Raw genomic sequence first — 27035 nt, 5'->3', positions numbered from 1 at the left:
TCAAGCCCCCGTGAAGCCTCTCCACCACGGGTTACCTGTGTTATACAGGACATATCCATCGACATGGAAAGATGCAGGGAAGTGCCCGGTGTTGGTGATCTTCACCGTGTGTGTGTGGATGTCACCGGGAACGACATAGCCAAGGTCCAGGATGTATTCGGGCAGCTCAGCTCTGAAAGGAGGAGTAAGGACACTCTGTAAACCCCAGCATGGCGTGGGCTGGAGAAGCAAATGGAGTGGATAATTCTGTATTCACTGCTCTGAAAGCTCAAGCCAAGCCCAGGAAACCCAAGGCCTGAGCACCCAGTAATAACACTTGGCTAAGTCATGGGGAGTGCAGGGCCTAGGATTTATCAGCCACCAATGGGATCTTCGAGTGACTTTAAAGTGGGTACTGAACACAGTTCCTATGCTGCAAAAAGCCATTGCAGAGAAGTCCACTGCATCTCCACTGATCTCAATCAAACTGCTAAGCTGGTGTCCAGCCCAAGCCTGAAACTGCTTCAGGACCTTGTCATAGCATTTCCTTGCAGAGGCCTTTGGCAGGCAATCCCACTTGGAAAAGTGCATAAGGGATCTGGACCATTCCCTGCTCTTCTTGCATAGTGGGGTCTGTTTCTTGGCACAAAGACGCCAGCTTTGAGATGCCCCTTTCAGAGCTGGTCAGCAGGGGTGGTGCCTGTGCTGTCTGGAAGGGCTTGCTCGTCTGCACCCCTCAGCTCTGAGAACAGAACCCAGCAACTGTGGGGAGGGGAGCACCTCCAGAGCTCAGGGGAGCACTGTGCAAGCAAGGACACCGAGCTGCCCACAGGGAGCACATCATAGCTCTCAGCATCAGGCCCCTTCTGAAGTCCGCAGCTGTTCCCAGCTCTGAGACACAAGGAGCTCTCAGGAGCAGGCCTGCACTGCTGGCTGTTACCCTCGGGGCCCCTGCACACAGGCTACAGGACTCCCTACTAACTTGAGAAGCCTCCAATGGACACGCTGGTGAAAGGCAGTGTCCTCTGGGGGACGGGAGCTGAGAGCTTTCTGCTGCTCCACGGCATGTTCCTCCATCAGCATCTCCTCCATCTGCATCTGCAGCTGAGCATCCCACTGAGGAAAGTAAAGACAGGGGCTGCTTAGCAAAGGTCCTTCCCAAGGCACAAGCTTGTCTCAGGTGGAGGATCCCACCCTGCTCTTGTTGAGAGAGGCGATGGAGTCATTCTGTCTCACTGCTCAGTGTCTGGGACACTTCCTGCTCTCTCAGGCAGGATCATAGCTCCAAAGAAATGAACTCCAGTGTCTCTGCCTGCCCAGTTATCAAAGCTGATCTGGACAGATGGACAGACAAGCCAGAAACCTTCCAAAGCTCCAAGTATGTCCCTGCCCCCAGTTAGGGACGAAGCAGCTTGGGCAAAAGCTCTCCTGGAAAGGGAATCATGAGAGAGCTGGAGCCTCTCGGAGATCCACAACACAGCACAGCCTCAGGGTGCATTCAGGCTGCTGCTTTACACTCTGTAAAGCTGGCAGGGCTTGGCCGGTGAGCGACAAAACCGCCAGCACCGACCTGAATGTCCTTCAGAGCACCATAAACCCAACTGCTTGAGCACAGCCTTTAGCATTTCCCTGGGGTAGTCAGGAGCTGGTGCATCTCCAGGAGGGACAACTCCCAGAGGTGGGCAGCCCATGGGGCACGCTGAGCTGACACAGTCCGTGGCCAGGGCTGTGCAGGGAGGCATCCAGTGCCAGCAGAGCCCTGGGCACAGGGCCGTGGGGCGCAGGGGTTCCAGTGACACGCAGGAGGGTGGCACGTGTGGGACAGGGCAGCAGCTCTACTCACCACGGTGCCTGAGTCGTCCATGCGGGGCTCGGCTGCCACAGCCTCCCCCAGAGCAATGGCCTCGTCTCTCTGGCTGCCTTTGTGCAGCTTTTCTTGGGCCTTTTGGAGGATCTTCTCATATTTGGCGTTGCCTGAAAGCACAGAACACCACCAATAGCTCTGGGGCAGCACAAATCCCATGGAAGACGGGAAGCCCCATTCCCCCAACACGCAGACACAAACTGCTCCAGCAATGGAGGGAAAAGCAGTCCTGCTGCTTCTCACCCCCAGCCGTCTTTCTCACCACACAGGAACATCTCAGCCCCACAACGTGATGCAAACCCAACCCTGTCAAAATCCCTGCCAGCCTCTCTTGCAGCTTCCCTGTGCTTTTCTGCCCAGCCCTCATCTTACCAGACCTCTGCCATACGCTGGCAAGCTGTGCAGGATGGTTCCTGCGGCAAAACCACACGGGCTCGTCTGCCAGAGACCAAGGAAGCAACCAGAGGGCTGAGTTTGCCTGACAGCCCTGAAAACTCCAGGCCTGGCGGAGGTTCCCGTGAGCTGCCCTATGAGCATATGGCATGGGGGAAAGCCAGGTGACCTTCCTGGCGAGCAGACAGGCAGTGCTCACCTTTGATGTTCCTGGGCAGGTCCAAGTGGATCCTGGGAAAGGTGCCTTCTCCTTTCAGGCAGATTTTTTCTGGTTCCAGGTGACCCACTTGGATCTGGAAAGCCCTGCAGAAGACTCCAGGCACTCCTGGCAGGTAATAGACTTTCAGCACTTGCTGCTTGCCAGGTTCAACGTAACCCTGCGGGGCACAGAAGACGGAGGGAGGTAGTGTACCAAAGAGGACTCAGTGGAGGGATGGCTCACACGACAGACACACTGAGGACACAAGACAGCTTCTCATACATAAGGAAACATCAGACATCACCACCTCCAGCTTTCTTGTACCCAAACGCCCGAGTCTCCTACACCAAGATGCAGTCTATCCTTCAGAGGCCTCGCAAGGCTGCACAGCTCTTCTGCTGACAGGGTTTACCCTCTGCTAGCCAGAGCCAGGCACAACAAACCAAAGCTCTTTCACAAGCTGCTCTGGAAGAGCACCGAAGGGCCCGTGCTTCCAGCAGGGCCAGCAGCTCCTGGCAGCAGCTTGCAGGAGAGGACATCAGCATGTCATCCCTCAGGCAGACAAGCACTGAGGAAGGTGGAAGCCACTCGGCCCTTTGCTTCCTCTTCCCATTGCAAAAGGGCACCAAGGCAGGAACACTGCTCTAGCTCTAAGACATCCACGCAGGATGACAACTGGGATGGAGTGATGCTCCAGTGATGGCACAACCAGAGAGCTCAGCACTCAGCTCCAAAGAGCTCCCGCAGCACTCGTGCCTCCCACTGGTGGTTGCTGTAGGACAGCAGAGCCAGCGGCGGCCAAGGCCAGTCAGGGGCTCCATTAGGATTGTGCTCGATGCACCTCCTCTGCCTCTGCAGCAATCGCTCACAGCCCCGTCTCTCCTGCCTGGTTTTGGACGGGGGTTGTGTGCTCATTCTCCCTATTTTCCCCCAAAACTCTCTCCTGGACAGCCTGACACAGGCCGGGTGAAGCCCTTGTGCTACTCACCGTGCTGGGCACAACCAGGGGCACGCCAGGCAGAGGGCTGGCTGCAGTGCCTGTGCCGGGGCTCAGCACCACAAAGGCAAATCCCAGCTTCCCGCTGTTCTGCAGGGTCACTGCTGCTTCCGTGACTTTGTTAAACACCTGAGGAGAGGACAGAAGAGCAGGAAGTTACAGGCACACATCTGCTGCTCACAATTTCATTCCTCTTCCATTGGGTTGAAAGCAAAGGAACACAGCCCAGAAGCAGGGAGCGCACAGGAGAGATGGGCACTGGGGTCTCTGGGTTAACCCGGACAACCCGCGACTGCAGGGTACCTCTGAGCCCTACACAGCAACAGGTATTTGTGGCAGAGGTGCAATTACAACCATGGAAAGATCAGGAAGAAACCAAGTAGGGGACACAAGCCCCTCTGCACTTGAAGGTGTCACCCAACAGCGAGCTGAAACACAGGAGGAGGCACTGAGGCATTTCAGGAGAAAAGGCTCCTGCACACAAGTATTTGTGGGCAAAATACAAGCCAAAAGGGAGACAGACAGGGCAACACACACACGGCCAACAGCTGGAAACAGCTGTGGGGTTGTAACTGGAAAGAAGTACAGTGAGGGTTATTCTGGGACATTCCATCCAGCTACAGTGACTGGAAGCCCAAGTCAGCTGCCTCCTTGGCCGATGAATCAGGAGCATTAAAAGAGAGCACCTCCTTGCACCTCTGGCTTTAGGAGCCCATCAGCGGATGGACATCTGAGGGACACGTCCCTCTGGAGAGCACCACTGGGATCCTGCCTGTCCCAGGAGGCAGCGTTAGTTCCCTCCAAGAGGAGGGATTCCCAGCTTTGGGCTGGGCTGGAGATGGCCATTAAACAGCAGCTTGGAGCTATCACCCAAACACTGGACTCCCGAGCCACAGAGCCAGCAGAGCAGCTGGGAAGGGGGGAGAGCCCTCGAGCCGGGGGGGGCAGCAGCCCACCGGTCATGGCTGGAGACAAGGAGCTCTGACAAGAGCAGCGTGCGGTACCTGCAGCCCGCAGTTGATCTCGGTGGTGTCCAGGAGGTAGCTGATGCCTGAGGCCTCCCCACGCAGAGCCACCTCGTAGCTCGGGCCTCCCTCCACCCTGCACAGTGCCGTGCCCTGGGTGACGCGGTTGGCGTGGCCGAAGAAGGTGAAGGTGACGCGCTGGCTCTGGCCCGGCTGCAGCTCACCCTGCAGCGGCAGGAGAGCGAAAACCTGCAGGCAGGGGGGACAGATCCACACGTGGAGCACGGCAACTGGTGCAGAAGAGCACCCTCGGCTTGGCCCAAAGGACAGACGTGGCTGCAGGGGCCTCTTCCTCAAACACAGGCAACATCATCCTCGTCTCACCCCGCAGCCATTCCACTTACCAACAGAGACACCATGGGGAAAACCTTCTCCCACAGGCCCAATTAATGCAGTAGCTAATACACTACATTCATTTGTGGTGTCTCCTGGCAGCAAGAAATTCTCTCTGCTGCAGAACTTGCCCTCAAAAACACCTTTTCCTGCCCTCAGAAGAACACGAGACTGGGAGCTGAGACCCAGTGGAGCCGGGCGCAGGATCCAGCCCAGCTCCTTGCACTCCCGATGCTTTTCCCTGTCTCTGATTCACATCCTGCTCTCTCCAGATGCTGCAGCAAACGCTGCTGCAGGAATTTCCTACCCACCACTTAATGAGGACCAAGATGGGTAATGTCCTCCACACGTGCCGCACAAGGAGTGCTCTTGACGAGCCCTAGAACACCTCCCATGTGGCCTCTCCAATGACCAGCCATGTGCTTGTTAGGACATGAGGCCACTCTGGGAGCAGCACCCAGGACACCAGTGGGACTGGGAGGACGTAACTGCTTGCTACACTGGAAACGTGCAAGTGAGGCAGATTCCCACTTACCTCCTCCACACCCAAGGCCAGGGGCTCTGTCTCCATGAACCTGCAAAAAGAACAGAACTTTGCTCAGGGACCTTGCAGTGGCAGCCAGGGAAGTCTGCACAGCAGCTCCTCAACAGGATGGGGCCCCTGGGTGGGCATCAGTGCTGTGAGCTCAGTAATGAGCTCCAAAACTGGGATGGAGCAGGTCAACGCTGGGGGATGACACTGGTATAGCAGCGGTGCAGGCAGCCAGCAACTGCTTGCCTCCAGATCTGCTGTCTCCTGCTGCGTGATTCTCAAGATCCATTCCGTCACTGGAGAAAACACCTTGGTGCAAAGGCTCAGCTCAGCTTTGAGCTCCCAGAGGTCCAAGGGTGAGGGTTAGGGTTAGTCTGTCTCTAACCACCTAGGTCTACAACAGCAGTAACCGTGAGAGATTCGTGGCTCAGAAGTCAGAGAAGGGGCACACACTGGTGTACACTGGGTATGTCCAACCACACAGCAGCAGTTGGATTGTGTTGCTCATATGATCACTCTGCCCCAGGTAGCAGCACTGACCAAAGAGCAAGGAGGAAAGAATGGGCTGGACAATTAGAAGGAAAACAATGTAAGCAGCACACGAAGTCTTGTTGAGGCAGAGAAACAGCATTTTTCTCTCCTGACCAAAAGAAATGTGTGTGACTGATCCTGGGAGTCTCTGATGACCAGCTCCAGCAAGGTTAGAGGCAGGGAAAGTTCCAGTCTTTGATCTCACCTTCATGAGACCTGATGGTTGATTCCCTCCATGGCACACTGGGTTAGAACTGACAATTTAGAATACCAACAGTGCTTAGTGTGGACCAGAAATAACATCTGACACGCTGCCCTTCTGTAGGCTCCTAATGAGCACTTTGAGGTGGGAACACCTTGGAGACCATCTTCATTTCCAGCTCCGGCACAGAGCATCCCACAGTGTTTGCCGAGCGCCCCGGAGAGGGCACAACACTGCTTAATGGCCATGCAGAGCAGCAGAGGAGCTCTCGTCATGTCCACAGCACTAAGGAGCAGCCAGGGGGCCCTGCAAACCCTCTGGAGGGGTGGACGCCCCTGGGCAGGGGGCAGGACAGTGGCTGTGTCCTGACCAGGTGCTCAGGACCCTCCGCTGCCAACAATGCAGCGACTCAGCACCCACCACAGAATAAGCACCTGCAGGCTCAGGCCCAGCAAAGCCAATTCAAGCAGAGACAGGGCAATGAACAGCTGAAAACTGATTCACATTCACATGTCCAAACACCTAAACTGCTTCCAATCAAAACTAAGAGGAAAGAGAAACAGGCCGCTGGCTAACAAGTGGCCGCAGAGGAAAGCAAGTCCACACAGGCTTCGCTGTCATGTGCTTGTTTCTCTGCTATTAGAAAACACATGCATTGTTCTACCACATCGAAATCCATCTCTAGATTATCTATTACACTAGAAAGATTTCTAGCAAATCTATTAAATCAAAACTAGATTTTCCCTTTAGCTTGGAATTAAAGCCTGATCTAAGTTACAGGAGAGGACAAGGGGCTCCCAGCAGAGCTGACAGCCCTGCTCATCTCCAGCTGCTTTTTCAGACTTGCCTCTGCATTTGAGGGTCTGCTCTTGAAGGTGCTGTGCATCAAGAAGGGCCCCACTGAAGACTTGGTGTTACTTGGTAAGACACAGCTGACAATGGGACATCCCAGTGCCCTGCTCGTCTCTCCCGAGCCCTCCTAATAACCACAGCTCATCTCCAGTTCCGAAGAGGTCACCTCCTCCGACTCAGATCCCAATTCCCTTCACACCTGGATCAGCTTCTTGATCACTTCTCTTGTTTGTAATAGCAGCACTTCAGTGCCCCATGGTGAACTTGGCTGGGTTTCCTAGGGCATTACGGAAAACCACTTGCTACTCTCCTTCAAACTGCCCACGCCAGACTTTTGTACTATGTAGAGAAGCCACAGCAGGAGGAGCACTAGGAATGTGCTTCTAGATGTGCTTCAGCACCACTACAAGATTTCTCTTGGGCTTGGAAACCACAGACCACTGCTGGATGGTCCTCCTCCCCAGGGATGTCCATACAAGGGCTCCCTCCAGCATCTACAGCTGGACCTAAAGCCACAGCAGAACCTGCCATTCCTCTCTAAAACTCTAAACAGCTCTTCTGTGAATGTGACAGGCAGTTCAACAGATGAACACTCACTTCAAGGGAGTGTTTGCCTCAGGCCACGAAGGTCTGAGAAAGCAGCTTTCTCCATCAGCCTTTCTGCCCCCAGGAACCCATGCAGGGCTACAGCAAAGCAGAGCAAGGGACTGGGACAGCAGTGTGTCACTCTGGTGGCAGCGCCTGGGTAGGATCTCAGTATGAAATGACAACAGATGGGGTTAGCAGGGAAGGAGAAGAGGTCACTTTCTACATCTGCTTGTCCAAATGCCGAAGCATAGCTTTGTAGCTGCAGAGATAAAGCAGGACTCCAGCTTATGGCTATGTGAAAAGGGACAGCAGTATCCTACAGTCCCAGCTTGGATGGAGAATGCTGTCTCCTTCCCAGCATCAAACTGGCAGAGAGCACCTATTCCCTGAGCACCTTGGCTCAGCACATCTGAGAGAGGTGTGATTTCCTCAAGGGAAGGTTGAAAACAATTTGGCAGATCAGGCAAACGGCCTCGGGCTTTGCAAACTACAAACAGGACATCAGGAAGAAGAGCTTCCAGGAGAGGGAGAGGTGCACATACCTTACTGGGTTCACCTGGCTGTCCTTCAGGAATGACCAGTGGTACTGGACAACCAGTGGGCTGCAGTTGGTCATCTCCATGTAGCGTACATCTTTGGTGTCATTTAAGATGCAGCCAAAGTCCAGGGCCGTGGTCTGGATCTGAAGGTTCGGGAAGTAGACTTCTCCCCAAACGGTCACCTGCTCTTCATGAGGATGCTCCAGGAACTTGACCTTCAGAGCCTTCTCTGCTGCCCGGATAAGCAAATCCTCCTCATAAGCAGGGTTAAATCCGATGCAGAGTTGAAGTTCCTCCCCTGTCTTCAGCTTCATGGGCTGCAAGGAGATGCAGAGAAAATGTTCAATGTGTGACCCCAACATGGGCTTCTCGCTTCATCCTTCATTTTCTTCACAGTGTCTGATCAAGCCCCACACTTTTGTCTGAAGCTGTCTGAGGCTCACGGTTCTCTGCTCTGCACCAATACAAGACAAATCCACATTGGCCTCCTGAATTCTGGATCCGCAGAAGCCATGTGCTAAACACAACCAAAGCAGCACTATAGCATCCAGGTCTTCCCCTGACTCTGGAGGAACTCCTCTAGCCTGCAGCACAAGCGCAGTGGCTTTGCAGCCTCGCCCATGCAGGTGCTGATCACTGGCAGGGCACACAAACGGTGGCTGGACCTCTAACAACACGTGCCTCGCAGAGCCCATGCCCAACACCTTCTGCAAACACCAGGGAAGGAGCCAGACAGCAGCTGGAGAAGCCCACCTCAGCCTTCCCAAACGCAGGACTGCCCTCAAAGCCAGCAAGCCGTTCCCCAGCTTATCTGAGGATGGCTGATGATGCTTGCCCAGACCTAGTTACCTGCTCCCTCCTCCTCCTGTCTTCAAGCCAGGAGGTCTCTTCCCCATTCAGATGGCATTCTGTTTCCTTCAGCAGCTCATTTTACATCTGATTTACCTCGGGCCACTTTACTGCAGACTCTACAGAACACACTTCCCTGCTGGAGGACCTCCCAACAGAGACACGCCACCACATTCATCCCTCTTCAAAGCCCAGCAGCAAGAAGGTCCAGGGCTGCTCACCTGAACATCTGCAGGCAGAGGCTGCTGGTCCACAGTGCAGATGGAGAAGGGCTGCTCTAAGGTGAGGACCACGCTGAGGGGCAGGGAGCAGATGTTCTTTAAAGACAGAGGCTTGTACTGAAGAGTCAGGACATCACCGGGGTGCTACAGAAACAGGAGACAAGAGAAAATGAACCTGAAGTGGCCATGGACCTCCTCCCCTTCAGATGCGTTTCAAATTTTCCAACCCCAAAAGTGCATCCATCTCTATTGACTCTTTTGATTGGTTTCTACCCCTCTGGAAAGTTTGTCCTCCAACCCTATCAGAGGCTTTCACGTTTAGAACCCACAGCATCCCTCAGGGGACAGGGAAACAGTCTCGCATACAGAGGAGGGAGCAGGCCCCCAGAGGGGGCAGCTGCTTCAACAAGATCTAAACCAGAAAGTGAACCCAGTCTGGCTCCAGTTGTGTCTCCTCTCCTGGGCAGAGAGGACACACAGGCACAAGGCCATTTCCACTCACATACAGTAGTTCCTTACCACCTGATCAGCTCTGCCAGGCCCGTAAGGCAGTGATGCTGCTCAGAGGAGACAAGCAAGCAGGATATGGCCTGCAGCGGAGAGACTGCAGCAGCCTGAGGTCAGCTTTGAACATTCACGGGCACATGCAAACAGCTCCAAACCTCAACAGGCTGGCCCCAACCTGCTGCCCCTGCTCCAGTGACAAGATGGTGCAGTCTCAAAGCTAAGCTCAGCCTAATCCTTTTCCTCCTGTCCATGCATTGCTCCGGCCTTCCTGAACGGTTTATCTAAACTAGACAGTGTTTGGGAAATTAATTCTGATGTACTGACATCCAACTCCTGCACTGTCGTAGCACTCAATACACGGGAGCATGTGGCATCAAGCAGACCACAGGCAGACAGCAGTGGGAGCTGAAAACTTCTGATTAGATGTGAACTGCCTGCTCACAGCATTTGTGCCTCTCTGGAAGCCTGGGAACCGGAGGAGAGACCTGAAGCCACAGAAACTAAATCACAAACTATTGGCTCTTTTACAGACACCTCGCACAAGGGGGAAAGATGATGCAGGAGTCGGGATCCAGAGACTAAAGGGCACACACTTTGCACTGGTGCTCTCATCACTGCAGCTGAAGGGCACCTGTGGGTCCTTCAAAGAAGGTGAGGCTTGGGAAAGGCAAAGAGGCACCATCCATACTGACAGCAGGGAAGGCAAAGAGGCACAAGAGATTCCAGTTTTCCCTCATCAGCTTGAGGAGTTGACAGGAATCGCAGGTTTTCTCAGCTTCCCTACACCATCGCTGCTCAGACATCACCACGCCTCGGAAGATCCTCAAACCCCTGAGTACAGACACTGGTGTCTCTCTAGAAGGGGCCATGCTCCCCCTCGGCAGAGCAGCTGTAATCTCAGTTTTACCTGGCTCAAGTTAGAGAACAGCCTCATCTCTAGCAGCATTTTCACTCCTTTCACCACCACCTCAGAGAAGGTGAGGAGGGATGTACTCCCCACCTGCAGCCCTAGCACATGAGGTGGCTCTTACAAAGCCCACGCTGCTCTCACAGCTCCCACATCTTTAGCCCGTGCCCTTGGCTCAGCAGCTCAATTCTGTCTCCACATCAAGAAGGGCACAACAGAGCTGCGGAGACTGTCCTCAGCCCCACAGGGGGGAAATAATGATCTCGGCATTCATGACAAAAGCTTGGCCTGGTTCAAATCCAGAGCTAAAGCTCCGTGGATTTGGAGAAGCTCTTGAACTTCCTCCTTTGGACACAGGCACACCCCAGCCACACCAGTCAATGCCAGGATGCAAGCCAGAGACTCACCTTCTCCACCCGGAAAGTGATTTCTCTGGTGGATATTTGCAGAGCAGGAGCAATGAACTCGCACGTGACGTCCACCTGCATGATCAGATTCTTCACTCCCTCCTTGCCCACCATGGCATGACACAGCAGCTTCTCCTTCACCACCTGCATGCGAGTCACACGGCACACAGGGGTCTTATCAGGGAGTCCAGAAAACACACTGTGTTTGTGAGCCACCCACCCACAGAACCCATTCCTGCAGGAGGTTACAGCCATCGCTCTCCTCAGGAGCCCCCTCTTCTTTATATGCTGCATCCTCTTTGTTCTGCGCTCACACGTCCCTCATGTTACAACCCGGCCGCCACAAAAGGCCCTCAGGAGTCTTGTGCTGCCTGAAGCTGTCAGAACAATCCCTGCCCCAAATGATTATTGCTTTGCTTTGTCCCACTGCCAATCAAAATGCTTACCGAAAGCTGTAGGAACTCATTAAAAAAACCAAACCAGCCTGTATGAAGGGAAACAGCTGATAGAAAGATCAATGCCAGCAAATCCTCCCTTGCAAGTTTAGTGGAAAGGATCCGAGGGAAAACCCCAAACAGACAGCCTGCCTTCCTAGCATGTACTGTGTCCTCCTAGGGCTGGCTTTAAACCAAACCTCCTCAGGAAAGAGATGCCTTCCACTTGCATGGAAACCCTCTACTTAAGCTGGATGCTCTTACATCCAAGACTTCTCCTGATTCCTCATGGTTTCACTTCCCACATTCCTCCCTTTATTCCTCTCTTCCCTCTGATACACCACCACAACACAACTCCTCTGCAGAGCCTACAGACTTCAGAATCACCTGTGCTGCAAGTACAACGCAGGCTCTTCGGCTTCTAACCAACCTCAAGAGTATGAAGTTCTCAAGACCCAGGGAAGGTGGAAAACCCAATTCCCAGGGGCTTGGTTTGGACTGCAGGAGCCGGGTAGCCACAGCTGAGCTCACAGATGCCCATTTGGCTTTCCAGGCAAGACTCCCTCACCAGTAGCCTGATGATTTCCTTGACGGTACTTTCTTCCCTCTCCAGCAAAGCCTTATGGGCTCAGGACTGCACAGGGACAGTCCCATCAGAGGCAACCAGCTGAGAAATCAAGTCCTCCTCAAGCTACCACTGAGGCAATCCTTTAAAACACCTCTCAAACACTAGCAGCAGCAGCAGGAGCTCAATGCACATTTATTCCCCATTCACTTAAACACATGTGCCCAGTGCTCCTGGAGCCAGGGAAGCCACACCAGGGGCAGAGGGCAGCTCCTCTGCAGAGCTGCATTTCCCCTGGAAACAAGGGTCCAGGGAGGACAACTCAGTGACCCTGCTGAAATCTGCCCCTCTGAGCTGCCACCCAAGGCTGCTGCAAGACCTGCCTGCCCTCGGGACACTGGGGCTGGCTGAGGGACCGGGGCGAGCCGTGATGGAAATACTGACACAAGTCAAGCTGTCAATTCTACTGAGCCCTGGAACAGTTTCCCATGTGGAAGGGCATCATTCAGATCATTCCAGCTGGCACACTGGGTTCATTTCTCTCATCCCGCTCTCCGTGCCAGACAAGCTCCTGGCCCGTGTTTGCCTACAGAGGAAAATCAATGCTGCTCCCAGACACTGCTTACCTTCCTGGGTGCTTTGTTTCACTTGCTGCTTCCCCACAAACACAACTTGCCATTGCTCTAGTTACTTTCTGCCTGGGCTCCCAGTCTACCTGGAACTTTAAGGCCAGCTGAGAAAACTGGGGCTGTGCAGCCTGGAGAAGTGAAACTACGTGGAGACCTCGGAGCAGCCTTCCGCTATCTGAAGGGGGCCTACAAGGATGCTGGACATGGACTCTTCTGCAGGGACTGCAGCAACAGGGCAAGGGGTAATGGATTTAAACTCAAACAGGGGAAGTTCAGGTTGGAGACAAGGAAGAGGTTCTTTACTGTGAGGCACTGGCACAGGTTGCCAAAGCAGTGGTGAATGCTCCATCCCTGACAGTGTTCAAGGCCAGGCTGGACAGAGCTTGGGTGACAGTGCCTTCAGGCCATGTTTTGCTACCAGCAAGTTGCCTTTATGGTAGCCACAGAACTCAAAAAGCCTCAGCAACCGATGGTGGCGAGCACAGAAAGCAAGTGGTGCTGCCACGGTAACTTATGGCAGGAAACCAGGTTCTCAGAAGCACTTGCCCCTTTGCTCAGGCAAATGTCAAGAGACTGCAGAAATGCCCCAATGTGGTACTCACCTGGGGGGTGCTGCAGGAGCCTTCCAGCAGCATCTCTGCTGTCTGGCCAGGCATTAGCTCCGTCCTCAGCGGCTGCAGCTTAAACATGGGGCCGCAGGAGGAAACCTTGCCCTTGGTGTGAAGGAGATGCTCGTGCTGCTCAAGTGTGGTGCCACCTTCTGTGGTCCAATAGAGCAGATGGGCGCGTCGTCCTCTGTTTGTCATCTTGAAGCGGTAACAGCAGGGATCCACGCTAGAGGAGGAGCAGAGACACAAAATGGCAGGAAGCTGCTATTTGCCAGTGGTCACCCAGCTTCAGCACCCCGAGGGCACGACCTCACTGCACACTCGGCAACAAAACCACCTCCAAGAAGGCTGACTGAGCGCAAAGCTTCACCAAAAGCCAGACCTTGCCTGCCCCTGGGTTTGTCACCATCCAGCACCTGCTCTGCTTGCACCCAGCAAGGAGGAGCATCATAAAGAGCCTGCCCCAGATGCAAGCGGGTGGAGGAACAGCCTGGCTGCCATTCCACCTTCCCCTTGGGAGCTGCTGTTCATGCCTCTGAGGCATCTCTTAGGAAGCATCCAACCCTCATTGCCTTCAGCGTACCACCCTTTGGTGGCAGCTCTGCAGCCGACAGCAACGGCAACAGCTCCAAACTGAGCCCGCAGGCAAAGACATAAAGGGGGGCAGAAGACAACGACATGAACCCCATGGACACTGTCCCCTCCACTGTGCAGACAGCTTGTGGCTTGTGGCTGCACTGAGCACAGGAAACTCTGGACAAGCACCAACCTCCCTGCAATGTCCCTGCTTACGTGGATGGCTGGGTGTGTATTTTACCTCTCCAAATCTACCCCAAGTACTTAAGGGAGGATTAACCTGCTCTTTCTACCCCAAGAATACAGGTATCAGAGCAGCACAGCCCCTCTTGGCAGCCACAGAAAGGAAGAGGCACCCCAAGAAGACTGTTCTTCTTCTCTGAGGAGGTCTCCAATACAAGGCAAACAGCACTTTTTTCCTCCTGGCTTTAAGAACATGCCTGGTTTCAGACACACACGTTGGCACCACTGAATCCTCTCCTTCCAGCTCAGCAATTCCAATTAAGACTCTTAATTTATCCCACTCCACCTCAGCAGATCTCCACACTTCCTCCCCCTTCCAGAGCTGCTCCTGCATCCACCCTCGCTTGCCCGTGCCTCGGGAAGCAGGCAGGAGAAACCAGGAAAGAGCCACCACATCTAATAAAGAGCAACTGGGCACAGAGTGGGGCAGAGGAGCCAACTGGGGGGTGACACAGGGCAAAGAAATTCTGCTGCTCCTCCAGGGCTCCCGCACAGAGGGGAAATAAACCAGCACCATTCATTCACTCGAGAAGCACCTAACGAGCTGCTGCCCAGGCTTGCTGCTGCTCTCAGATGATACTCCAGAGGGAATGGAAAAGCAAGCCATATCACTGCAAAGAGATACATGGTTATACTTGGAAGGCAGCATTTCCCAGCTGCAGGCTTCCAGGACCTGCTCTTTTCCTCCAAACCTTTGTTTGATAAAGTGAGGAAATAAATGCATGATGACTAAAGACAATTCAGCAACAATTTAGCTGCTGCTCTCCAGCTTGGTGGCTTTTCAGAGTACCTGACGACTTTCAAATGGCCATAAAATGTTTCTAAAGGGATCCCTGTGGCTTCAGGGAAGCAGAGCCAGGACCTTGAGCACTGAAGAAGTTTGAGGGACTGCAGCAGAACTCCTCCTTGCTGAGCTCATGGGGAAGTGGGAGCCCAGATTCCCTACCTGAAGCAGGCTCCCAGGTTGAGCTCCGGCCCAAAGGGTTTGTCAATGACAATCGTGCTGCCAACGCCAACAGCCTGGAAGGGGATGACGCAGGCACGACTGTTCTCAATGAACAGCACCACCTCGTCCTTGAATTGCTCCGTGTCATCCAAGTTTGCAGTGACAGCCACAGACACCTCGGCCTTGGCAGGGATCACTCCTTGACTAGGTCCAATACTCCAGCGCGAGTTTTCAGCAGCCTGGAAGACAACCAAACACTCATTTAGGATGGAAACCACGGACCTGGCTGCCACCAGCCAAGGGCTGCCCACACATGTTCACACCAAGCCAGTGGGTGTGAAGATTCCACTGACATTCATGTACAACTTCTCTGGTTCATGCTGACACAGGGCAGCTCCCTTGGAAAGGAGCCCTCAGAGCTCTGCTCCGAAGGAGAGTCTGCCAGTCTGCTCCCTGACAAAGCTCATCTATCAAAGCTTGGCAACAACGTGGGCAGAAAATTGTACCCCAGAAACTAGTCATGAGGAATGAGGATGGGGTCTCGACGGAGCCAGACCTTCAACTCAGATGTGGTATACATCCAGGTCTTAGGAACGGAGAAGGACGAGGAGCAGGAAGGGAGGTTCTCAGCCATCACTTACCATGGGCACAATGGTGAAAATATCACTGCAGAAAGGCGTGGAGTCTCCCTGCACCTCTGTCCCCTGGTTCTGGGAGGTGGAGATGGGAAGGGAAGGGTGTTCTCTGAGAGGGGGGACCACCCCGTGCTCCTTAGGAACATCAACCAGCTTGTCCTCTTCCTGCCTCTGCAGCCTGTGCCATGGGAGAGACAAACCAAGGAGATCATTGAAGAAGCAGCAGATTTGCAGAGCCTGTCGTGTCCGTGCACGACCAGCAAAGCACTTGGTGAGGAAGAGCAGCAGCTCAGCACGGGGCTGACCCTGAGACACAGGCTCCCCCATGGATCCTATTATTCCCAGCACAGCAGGGAGTTTTACTCCTCACTGACAAGCTCATCAGAGGTTTCTTAAAGCTGGCAGCCCTCAAGAAAAAGCCTCCTGCACTGGGAGGGGAGAAGCAACTGGGTTTCAGCTTCACATTACCAGCAGCACACTTTTCCCCTTCCCTTTTGCACCCAACAGGGATGAGAAGACAGTATCTGCACTGCCTTGCACCAGAGGATCATGGTGCACTTCCAAAGCAAACCAATGGGTTTGGCATCCCACCACTTCAGTGACACAAATGGGTTTCTGTGCATGAAAACAGAGTTGCCAAGAGAGGAAGGGACTTTGCCCAGCATCACCCAGGAAAGAAGTCAGGACCAGCATCTCTGAATGCAAACCCTACGCTGAGACTTGAAGCACCTCATCTTTTCCCTCATTTTGGCCTCCTCTGCAGAGCTGCGATGCAGTTAACCTCTGCCTTTATTGCTGGTTGCAGCAGAAATCATTCTAGTGGTTAGAGATCACAAGCGGGAGATGAGAGGGGAGCAGTGCTGCAGTGGTTGCTCCTTACTGGGAGCCTGAAAAGTTGCACAAGGATTCCCCAAGTCACAGAAGCTTTTAAGTCTCATTTCCAGTTCATCCCCCCAGGCTGTCAGTGTTTCTCTGCTGCCTGAATTGGGAATTTCAAAGCTTCACCAGAGGCACCCTTGGAAGAACCTGCCCCACCTCTCACCACCAGGACACAGGTTGCTGAAGCCCAAAAGCACTTCCAAGTCCTGGCTGCCCTCCCTTCCCTGCACAGCCCTCCCCCTCCACATCTGCCCAGCCGAGGAGCAAGGGCAGAAACACCTCCTTGGGCCAGAAACCAGGACACTGGAAGGCAATTCCCCAGCCTACAGCAGGACGGCCTCCACCTTCTGGGCCAACCGAGCACTGTATCCTGCGTGTGGCTGGAAAAGGAGCCTGACACCTTATCAAAGAAACTGCTTGAGTATCATAAGAGTTGTGCCACCTGCAGCTCTTCAGTGCTACTGCTCAGTGCAGTCCCAGGTACCGAGTGCTGACACCTTCCTCAGCCTCATGGACCCTCCGCAGTGCACGCAGCTCTGAACTCAATAGTTTGTGGCTCCCAAACGTGAATTTGCCCTCTGAGGCAAGCCAGTGATTGCAATCAACCTTCTCTCCCCAAAACATCATCCTCAGCTGTAGCACAGGTGGGACTGGAATGGCAAGGGTTAAGCTCCACACTGTGCATGGCTTTGTCTGCCCTCATCCCTTCAAAAGCCCCAACAGCCCTCTGAGGCTGTGTGTTAGTTTTCCCCTGGGGCATCTATCTTGCTGGGAGGAATCTCTCAAACAAACCTCAGCTTCTGCCGCTCCTCCTCTTCCTCATCAACAAAACGCTTCCACTGGAAGTGGGCTGTGATGCCACTCTGATTGTGGATGACCAGGGATCTTTGCTTTGACAGCGTGAGGGAAGTCTTCTCAACTGTCAAGGAGCTCTTGTCAAGCCTGATGTTGGCATTTACAGCTGTTCCACAGAGGCTTTTGTGAACATCTTCACCTGGAACAAAGCAAAGGCAAAGTCTTGGCTCATCTCACTTGCTGATGGAAGTACAAGGAATGGGGCAATCTGGAGGCAACAGAAGAAAGAGCTGCAGTTTTGAGCTGCATCAGCAGTTCCCCAGATCAGGACATTTATCGTATCCTGACAGCTGCACATGATATGGCATGAGGATGTCCTGGCACCACCTTAGGCACCTTATTTGGGGGGTGTTCGTGGAGATTTATCCCCAAGGTGACAGCATTTACAGTGAGACTTTGCAGATGTGCCCGGGTGCCCTTTGGGCTGCCATCCCACTCAGGTCACAGGGAATTCTACATCCAAGTCACTCAGTGACGCTGAGGAGCCCCACCTCAGTCATGGCTTGCCCAGGCTCTCCTGCAGGCAGGAGATGCCCCCACTCTTGTGTCATCCTCATCTCCTGCTCCTCAAATATTGGCCATAGCTCTCATCTCAGAAACCAAGCGAGAGCATTTGAAATGGAATGGGCAAGGGCAGAAAGAACAATGGCAAGTACAGAGCAGCTTCTGTGCTGAGCTCTGCACTCAACAGGGTGCTATGGGGCCCTCGGATCCATCTGCCAACTCCTTCTTTTGCTCCTGCTGCTGTCACAGCCAAGTGCCTCACCACTGCCAGCACATTCTTCCTTGTCAAATGCACTGCTGTTACCACTTCACCACTGGAGAAGTGAGTCCCTTCACTAGGGTAAGTGTCTGCTGGAAAGCTGGAGACTTCCAGCATCAGAGCAACACGCACAGCAGCACAGCCATTCCCAAGGGTTTCTCCAAGGTGCTGTTCACCATCTACCTTCAGATACCATTACACCCTCACACTACTGACTCCAGCACTAGCAGCAGCTTCTTCCTAAACCTCACCATTAAATAACTGCTGCTCACAAGGGGGGTTCTACAGAATCACTCCCAGGCTACAGCAAAGCTCAGAGCACCCTAATGGCTACCGCTGCCACACTAACTGCTCCTCACAGTCACAAGTCCTCAGCATGGCCCAGCTCTCAGCAGAGCACCCACTGTACCCATGCATCACATCACAAGAAGAGGGTCTCTACCTCAAAGGCCTTGCCAGGAACACAACACATTGGGATGAAAAGCAATGACCAGTCAGGAGAGCTCTATGGGACAAGTTGCAGGCTCTTCAGACAGCTCTCTCGCACGTTAAAAGCCATCTCCTTTTCAATCAGGCTCCTTGCTATGCCTTCTTCCCCAACGGAGCACCCAGAATATTCCCCATCGCCCCCTGTGCACTGTGCTTAGGAAGATCTGCTGCCCTGTTACAGGCTGAAATATTCCAGCACAGCAATATCAGGCAGCCAGCATGGAAGCTTTACTCTACCCAGCGTGAAGAGTCTTGCAGAAGGGACTCAATAGGACAATGAAGCCATCAGACGATGATGGCAGACACTGCTCTTTTTGGAAGGACACACCGAGGGTGCACCAAGCACTTACCAGTGTCATAGTGAACAATCATGGGACTTGTATAAACACCGGTCTTTGGTGGGTGAAATTCCACCGTGACTTGCATTGCTTCTCCAACGCCAAGAGTCCCAATGGAGGGATCCACAGAGAAAGGGCTGCAACACAAAGAGAGAGATCTGGGCCCTCCGTTAACTTTGCAGTCTAGTTCACTTCAGCTCTCTTGTGCAAGCAAGGAGCAAGCAAACCACAGGCGGTACAAGAAAACCAGAGCATCCAGGATCAGAAACAGAGCAGGTGACTCTTCCTGCTGAAGAGAAGATCACGTGCAGAACAATCCCATACAGAAGAACCCTGCAGAGGATCCCGTGGTATAACATGACCTCAGCCCCCCATCCTCTGCACACAGTTCTCAGCTCTTCACCTCTGCCATCCAGGTACTCACAATTCTACGGTTTTTGTGTAGCTCACTTAAACTTTTGTAATGCTTCCCATTTCTTTATTGCAAATCGGGACTGAAATAGTTCATTGCTGAAGTTCGGGAACTCTTAAAACCCTTGTCAAGGAGCTCTCAACACATGCTCTGTCACCCAATAGAGTAGTTGGCAAGTGCATTGTAAATAGATGCTAGACTTCACTGGGTACTTATTGTGGTGGTGACAACTAGGCCTGGAAATCCCAAAAGGAAACTGTACAGTGATTTACAAGTTCCTGCCCATGGAGCTCCACAGGGAAAAGCAGCAGCCTGCTTAAAGAGCATCCTAGAAGCCTGCTTAAACAGCCTTGCCAGCCTTTGGCAGAAGCTCCTCTCAGACCCTCGTGTTTCACAGGAGACAAGTTGAAAGTCTTCTGAATCCCGTTTCCTGGAGAAGAAACTGAAGCAGCTCAGGTGCACCAACTGAGACGCAGCAGGTCTTTGGTGCGTTCTTAACCTCAGCTCCTGCACTGAGACCTCTGGGACCAAGCAACTCTCAACTCCCAGCCAACTGAACCACCTGCCTTGCGGATGCAGTGTCATAAACACATTCCCCTCTCCGGTGCAGCAAACTGGAAAACCAGTGACTGGCTTCTGAGACCAACAGGAACAGGACAGGCTGTCTGCAACACAGTTCACCTCAGGCATTTGATGACAGGACCACCAGACTACCATGAACTTGTGGCCTCCCAGAGACTGGGTGTATTTGGTTCCTAGTGGTATGGAACCATTTCAGAAGGTTATTTGTGACCACAAGGGTGCAAACCAGCTACTCAGCTACTTGAGCCCTCTCCAGGAAATGTGGGAGAGAGACAGCTCCAGGAGAAAAGGCCCCCAACCCTTTGCAAATGCACCAGGCACTTGGAGCATCTTTCACCTGCGCCCTCCTTAGCTTTCCGGTAGTCCACTTCTGAAGCCACCGCCTGCTCCTCTCCACTTCAGAGCTCATTCTGCTTAGGCATATTTGGTCCCAGGCACCAGACCAAGCCCACGGGAAAACAAAGGCCCTGGACCACACACTCTTATTGCCAGGGCCTCCATACCAATTGCTTTCATCTATGATCTCTGCTTGCTAATACAGACACAGCTGCTGATCAACTCCTCAGTGCCTCTCACCAGCTCATTGCTTGCCCATTTCTTGATGCTGCCTTTGGGCTCCGTGACCTGAGCCCCTTGAGCTGTCCTCTGCCACACAGCACCTTCTGCAGCACTCCAGCTGCCTTCCTACCTTGGCTCTTCCAATCCAACAGCATCAGATCTGCAAAGATGCTGCCTTGCAGACATCACTGCACTGTAAAACTTGCTTGCAGAGCTTTCTCAAAGCACCGTAAGCAATGGCAAACCCCACGTGTCCTGCCCATGTCCAGCACCTCAGATGCTCTGCCTCTTTTTTCTCACTGTTTACAACTCCATGAGCACACAACAGCATTTTGCACAAGAGATGAGCTCCTTTACCTCACAGTGGTGATGCTGTAGCAAGCCTCCCGCTTCCCCACGTTGCACACCAGCAGAGTTTTCTGGGTGCTGAACCTGACTGGACACTCGGAGAAGTTCAGCTGCTCAGGGAAGTCCAGGCTGGCTCGGGCACCTATGGCTCGGATAGGCACAAAGAACTTCTCCCTCTCTGTGATGATGATAAGCTCCTCAAAATAATCCTGCAGGGAAAGAAACAAGCTCAGCACAGTGCCTTTAGCACCATGCCCGTGCCAGAAGAACTGCTGCTGGTTTCTGTGACTCTCACAGTAGCATTCGATAATGTACTCGCACTTTTTACCTTCATGGCCTTTCATTACAGATTATTTCACAAGCAGGGGCAGCCAGGGACCATGGGGCAGATCCTCTGTTGTTTCCTAGAGGCATGCTGCTTGAGGATAGGACAGACTATTCAACTACATTTAAGCAGCAAACACAAGATGAGTAAAAGGCCATGAATAGGCAGCAGACTCTCAGCCCTCAAGCCAACAGACATTACATTAAATATTCCACCACTGAAGGACAAAAGAGCCTGAAACAGGCAAGAGCCTCCAGCCTATGGGAGCACAGCCTTCAGCACCAGCAAAGAGTCTCCCCCAGGTCTAGATCCAGTGCAATCCCACTGAACCCAGGACACTTCTTCAAAACCCACACAAGATGCCTGCTTTGGAATCCAGCCCTGCAGGTTCACCTTCCCCTCAAGGCTCCATCTCTCGGGACCTCCACTCTCACCTTGTTCTCATCAGGTCGGAAAAGGATGCGGTAGGTTGAAGACATGCCCGGGGCTACCTTATAGTCCTCATCACTCGGGCTGATCAACTCAAAGTAAGGAGAGTTCCCCAGGATGACGTTCAGCAGACGAGGAACCTGCACGAAAGACACACAACTATGATTTTGTCACTTGGGGAAACTTGAGAAGGGACCAGGACAAGCCACGTGACAGCCTTCCTTACCACCTTCCCAAAACACTTTTAACTCTGAAGGTACACACACAGAACACACAAGGCTGGACTTGAATCCCTTCTGCTCAGCTACAGAGCTGCAGGACAGAGGCAATAGGAACAACATGTCCTGCTGTGAAGGAAGCAGGAAGGAGATGCAGAACCTCAGGTCATCTGCATATTCAACAGGCCCAAAGAACACACTTGTTTCTGCCTGCACACATCCATGCGATCATGCCTCTGCAGGAGGAATGTATTATCTGAAGGCAAACCAGCGTGGGTTATACGGAGGGAAGAAAGTCACTTCTGACACACACACCAAGCTGGAGTGGGCTTTTCAAGCTGCAGTGCTAGTCATGGGGGTGGGCCGGCAAGAGAAGGAGATCACAGACACTCTGGCCTTCCTGAGAAGAAAAGCTTACCTCAAGAGCAAAAGGACGAGCACAGGAAGGCAAAAGAACAACCCCAGCAAGAAGCAGATGGCTAAGAGAATTTACAGGGGGCTGCAAAGCAGCAAGGGAGATCCATAAGACAAGGAAAGGCTGCTGCAGAGATGAGAACACCCAATGTGCCTGTATGATGGAAAGCCAGACAACCCCCCCAGCCTGTGCCTATCAATTATGGTCCTCAAAGGCACTTTCTGCTTTGAGATACGTGACCACCACTGCCTCACAGTGTCACTTCATTACTGAAAGCCACCCTGAGCTCTCTGGAGGCTCTTGCTGCCTGGTGACTGCAGCCAGGCCTCTGGCTGCTGCAGGAGAGCCCCATTTCTGGCTGTCCCTCCTCATAGCCAGGCCTTCCTGCAAGCATCCTGCTGCAAGTGTCTGTCCTCTGGGATACCACAGGCACAGAGACAGCAAACAGGCATTCTCTAGCACACAGGCAGCAACTCCCCAGCACCCAGTGTCAGCTCAGAAAGTAGAACAAGGAGAGTTTGAATGACAGGCAGCTCCACTGATGAACACACGAGGCCTGGAACAAATGGAGGCTCATTCTGCACCCCCTACCCAAGCCTGAGAACCCATGGCCAAGGCAGCCCTCAATGCTCTAAACACCCTTTGCTCCCAGCAATGCCCTGGGGCAGCAAGCTCCAGGAGCCCATTCTTCCCACAGCAGCCACACGTTCTGGTCACCAAGTCCCTTGGGACGTGAGCACAGGTGGCAAAGATCTTCAGCAAGAGCCACCCAGGACACCTCTGAGGGTGCTGAGGAGGAGCCTGAAGACAGGAAAGCAATTCGACAGCAAGTAGGCAAGAGCAGCAAGCACATAGTGAAGCACTTCCGTATCGGACTGCTTACAGAGCACCTACTGGGCTCCATTACACTTTGCCTCTCTTACACTTTGCTGCTAGCTGCACTTTTAGGAAGCAGACAACCTCAGCTATCATGCAGGATACATCAGTAGGATTCAGAGGGATCTGGGAAACTCATGAGACAGACCTGGCACAATGTTCCTTTTCTCCAGGACATGACCAAAACCCAGCAAAATTACAACATAAGAAACTCTCTTGGGATTATCAGCTCTATTTTTGTGCATTTCAATATGCCAAGGGTTTTCCTTAGAGCTGATCTTCCTTTTACACCAGGGCTGTCCAATGCCTGAGGTCGTACTAGCTTCACAACTAATTCATTTTGGGTAAAATCAACAGCACACACACTGCCTCCCCTTCACAGGGCATAGAAATCCCAAACTGCAGCTGTACCAGTCTATTACGTTTTATTGGGAATGGCACCAACATCAATGCAGATGTTGTTTTCCACTTGGGAAGAACAAATAGAGCAAATTCACTGTTTGCCTCTTCGCTGGTATTTGGCAAAGGCAAACATCTGAGGTGCTGCACGGCTGAGGGAGCAGCTGAAGCCAAAAGACACAGCGGGAATGAAGCAGAGCAGCAGGAAAAGAGAAACTGAGGCCCATTTTAATAAGCAAAGGGCACACTTACAGCAGAGATTGCCCAAAGTCACTGTGAACTACACCAGTCGTTTCGTTGGCCATAGGTACCCACACTGCAACTTCCCAGTATTGCCAAGCTACACCAGGAATGACACAGAACTCTCTGGCAGTACCTGAGGGACCACACCTTCATCCTTCCTTGCCAAAGGGTCTTCTATGCTCTACCATGCCCCTGTAAAACCTGTCATCTCAGGAGATACTTTGCCTTCTCTTGCTCTTCCTCTCCCTACATTAAGCCCTGACAGTGTCACTCCTTTTGTCCCATCCTTTCATTCTCCCAACAGGGAGATTTGAGGAGGGGGTTAATTCACCTGCACACTTCCACCTCCCCCCGTGCCCTCCTCTCACGCACACATCTTGCTCTTTCTTACGCAACAGGATCCGGAATTATGCCTGTTTCTGACTTTTCTCTGCTTCCAGCACACTTCCTGTTACGCAGCAAGAGAATCCCTGTGCGGAAGAAAGTGCTCCGGGACAGGATGCTGAACTCAGCCCCTTCCCTCCCTCCTGTCTTTTCCCACCGGCTTGCTCTTGGCACATGTCTCACTAGAGCAAATGTTTCCCCAACTGAAATTCAAAAGGTCTCCTTTTCCCCCTTTACAGCAGAGCAGAACAAAATTGCTGACATTGCTCAGCTTTTCCCTGCTCAATTTTCTCAGGAAATCTCAAAAGGATCACAATCTTTCCAGTTCAAGCTGGACACCTTCAGGAGCACATTACCCTGCCTGTGCTGGGATTCTCCAAAGGGAAAGCACAGCCACGCTGGCTTAGAAACACCTCAGCAGAACTGAACTGAGCTGAGCAGGAGCTTCAAGCGGCACCTCAAGTCCTCCCCTTTAACTGCTCCTGCTATGCCAGCCTGTTCCACTGCTCTTCCAAAACACCCAGCCTGCAATGCTAATGCCAGCAGTTACAACTTACTCCAGCACAAAGTGGAGAAGACTCAAGAGCTGTGCTTTGACAGGCACTTGCACACAGGTGGCTGAACAGGCTGAGAGAGGAAAACATGGCCTGCCAGAAACCAAGACTGACCAAAGAGCCACCAGGACACGGTGCACACTTGAGGTAAAGCATGACAGCAGGCAAGAACTGCACAGCCCTCGACAATCCCATCACTCCAGGGCTTTCAAGGGGAAGCATGCTGGCTCAAAGAGCTCCTTTGGGTAGATACCACCAGTGCATGGCCAAAACCAGAATCCCCAGCATGGGAACATTTCCCCCGTCTTGCAGAATAACGCTGGTGAGACATTTTATTCTGCATGCGCTGCCCTGCAGCAGGGAACTTGCTCTGCTGCACACCATGTGAATTCCACTGCTCTCCTCCCCCAGCCCAGTGCTCAACCTCCACAGCCCAGCACTTACCCTGTCTTTGTTCCTCAGAGCTAGCGATGCTATGTAGAACTGGTGGGGAACGTAGTTCTCAAACACCACCTTGGATGGGAAAGGCTGGAACGACCTCTGGTCCTGCTCAACAGCTGAGAACTGCAGATGCAAGACAGAGCAGAGAGAGCTTCAGCTGCTGGGAGAAAGATTAACGAAGGAAGATCCCACACTGATCTCCAGTAAATACAGTCTCTTGGTGACTACATCTGCCCAGCTCACACTAGGAGATGGCAGCTCACCCACCTCTGCTCTCAGCTCAGCAAAGGGTTCTGGACCATGTTGAGCAGCCGCAAGCTAAGAAGCTCTTTTGGAGGCTCTTTCTTCAGGTTGCCTTCTCCAAAAGGCAAAGCAGCGCTCACCTCCAGCAGAGCCCTCTGCTAAGCTGCTCGCTCAACTCCAGACACTTGCTGGAACAGCCACCAGCACTCGGGGAGCAAGCAAAACCCAGCAGTTTCCATGAGCCTCCACAGGAAACAAGTTGTGGGTGAACTTCCCTCTGGGACAGTGGCACTGAGTCCCACACATCCCAAGTATCTTTTTTTGATGGAGAGCCGAGAAACCAGGCGGAAGACACCAGTACCAGGGAGGAAAGGCCAACAAGAAAGTAACAGGCAGTTGGGAAACAGACAAATGAGGTGAATGCTGGATGGGGATGAAGTTCAGCTCTTTCCCCAGCGTTACTGGGCAACTTGAGCTAGGCTGCAATTTGTATCCCCTCTCCCCAGGAGCTTTAAAGTTGCTGCTTCACTGTATTCTATTACTGCTGGTTTATTTCACAGCACTGCAGAAGCAGCTCTGAAAAGTACACACAAAGAACAAATGCTGACCCAGCAGAGGCATTACTTGGAGATAATTCCTCCCTGCTTGGTCTCCCCTCTCCCAGCTGCACTGCTGCCACTCGAGACACACAGGCAGGTCTCCCGCTGCCCCACAAAAGCCACGGTCAGGCTGAGGCCAGAAGCTGTAGCACTGCCAGTTATTTGGGCGCCCGTCTTACGTGTTCCCACCTCGTGTGCTGTCTGGGGCAACCCTGAACTGATGTGCTACAGCTCACTTGCTGGCAACTTTCTGCTCAACAGCCTACCTCAGTCGTCCACCCACCTGGACTGGCTGTTACACTGAGCAGTCCTGCAAGAAAAGCAGCTTTAAACATCCATCTAAGAGAGCACTGATCCAGGGAAAGCGCATCCACTCTCCTCTGCCCAGGGCGATTCCCCGGCTATCCAGCAGCCTGAAAACTCAAACACCCTGGAAGGCTCCCACGCCTTCTTCCAACCCATTCATGCATTGACACAATTGGGTTTCTTACAGCTTAAGTACTTGTCACAGGCCCTCAGCCTTCAAAGGCCACTACTGTCACCATTGAGGGAGTCTGTGACCCCAAGCACGTGGCAGTTGACTACAACAAAGCCAGAGGTGGCTCTTTGAACAGCAGGGTGAGAAACAGCAGCTCCTGCCCTTGTGTCCTGCCCCAGCCCTACCCCCAGTAGCGTGCTTTAGCGACGGTAGCTCAACTCCAGCAAAACCCACCAACTGCAGCACAGGTTCCATTGGCTTCCTGCAGATCAGGACTTCAATGGCTCACTGCAAACACACGTTTTGCCTTTCCCCCAGCAGAAAGAACTCCACCACCACCAGTCGGAAATGACAACAGGACCTAATCACCAAGCTGCTTGGGTGAGCTGGAGGCAAGTCGGCCACAAACACGTGCCCTCTTCAAATAGCATGTCAAACAGCAAGGAAAAGGCCAGGGAAAGGATACCTTTTGATGGCAGGCTTCACCCATGTCCCGAAGCTGGGCAGTCCGGGGCCGCCTCATCTCCCGAGGCCTCGCCAGCCTTTGCTTGCTGCTGAGAGACTCTTCTGCCTCTCTGACCAGCTTGGGATTACGAGATGCTACCACTCTGCTCTGGAATCCATCCGCCCTTCTGGAGGACCTCAT

General features: G+C 53.1%; 1 protein-coding gene across 1 annotated transcript; it reads right to left on the bottom strand.

Annotated features, from left to right (window-relative positions):
* On the bottom strand, positions 1-27035 carry LOC117435985 (hydrocephalus-inducing protein homolog). Its single transcript, XM_034061316.1, has 18 exons — positions 26856-27035; positions 25073-25192; positions 21545-21679; positions 20795-20994; positions 18898-19022; positions 17233-17434; positions 15568-15739; positions 14927-15165; positions 13156-13387; positions 10926-11069; positions 9105-9248; positions 8038-8351; positions 5326-5365; positions 4437-4646; positions 2436-2613; positions 1823-1953; positions 1216-1313; positions 1-172 (listed from the first exon to the last, which is right to left on the bottom strand). Exons 1-18 carry the CDS (start codon positions 27033-27035, stop codon positions 1-3), a joined length of 3036 nt encoding a protein of 1011 aa, XP_033917207.1.

The sequence above is a fragment of the Melopsittacus undulatus genome, chromosome 4, assembly GCF_012275295.1.
Source record: "Melopsittacus undulatus isolate bMelUnd1 chromosome 4, bMelUnd1.mat.Z, whole genome shotgun sequence".
Classification (NCBI taxonomy): domain Eukaryota; kingdom Metazoa; phylum Chordata; class Aves; order Psittaciformes; family Psittaculidae; genus Melopsittacus; species Melopsittacus undulatus.
This window is presented reverse-complemented; position numbering and strand designations above follow the sequence as displayed.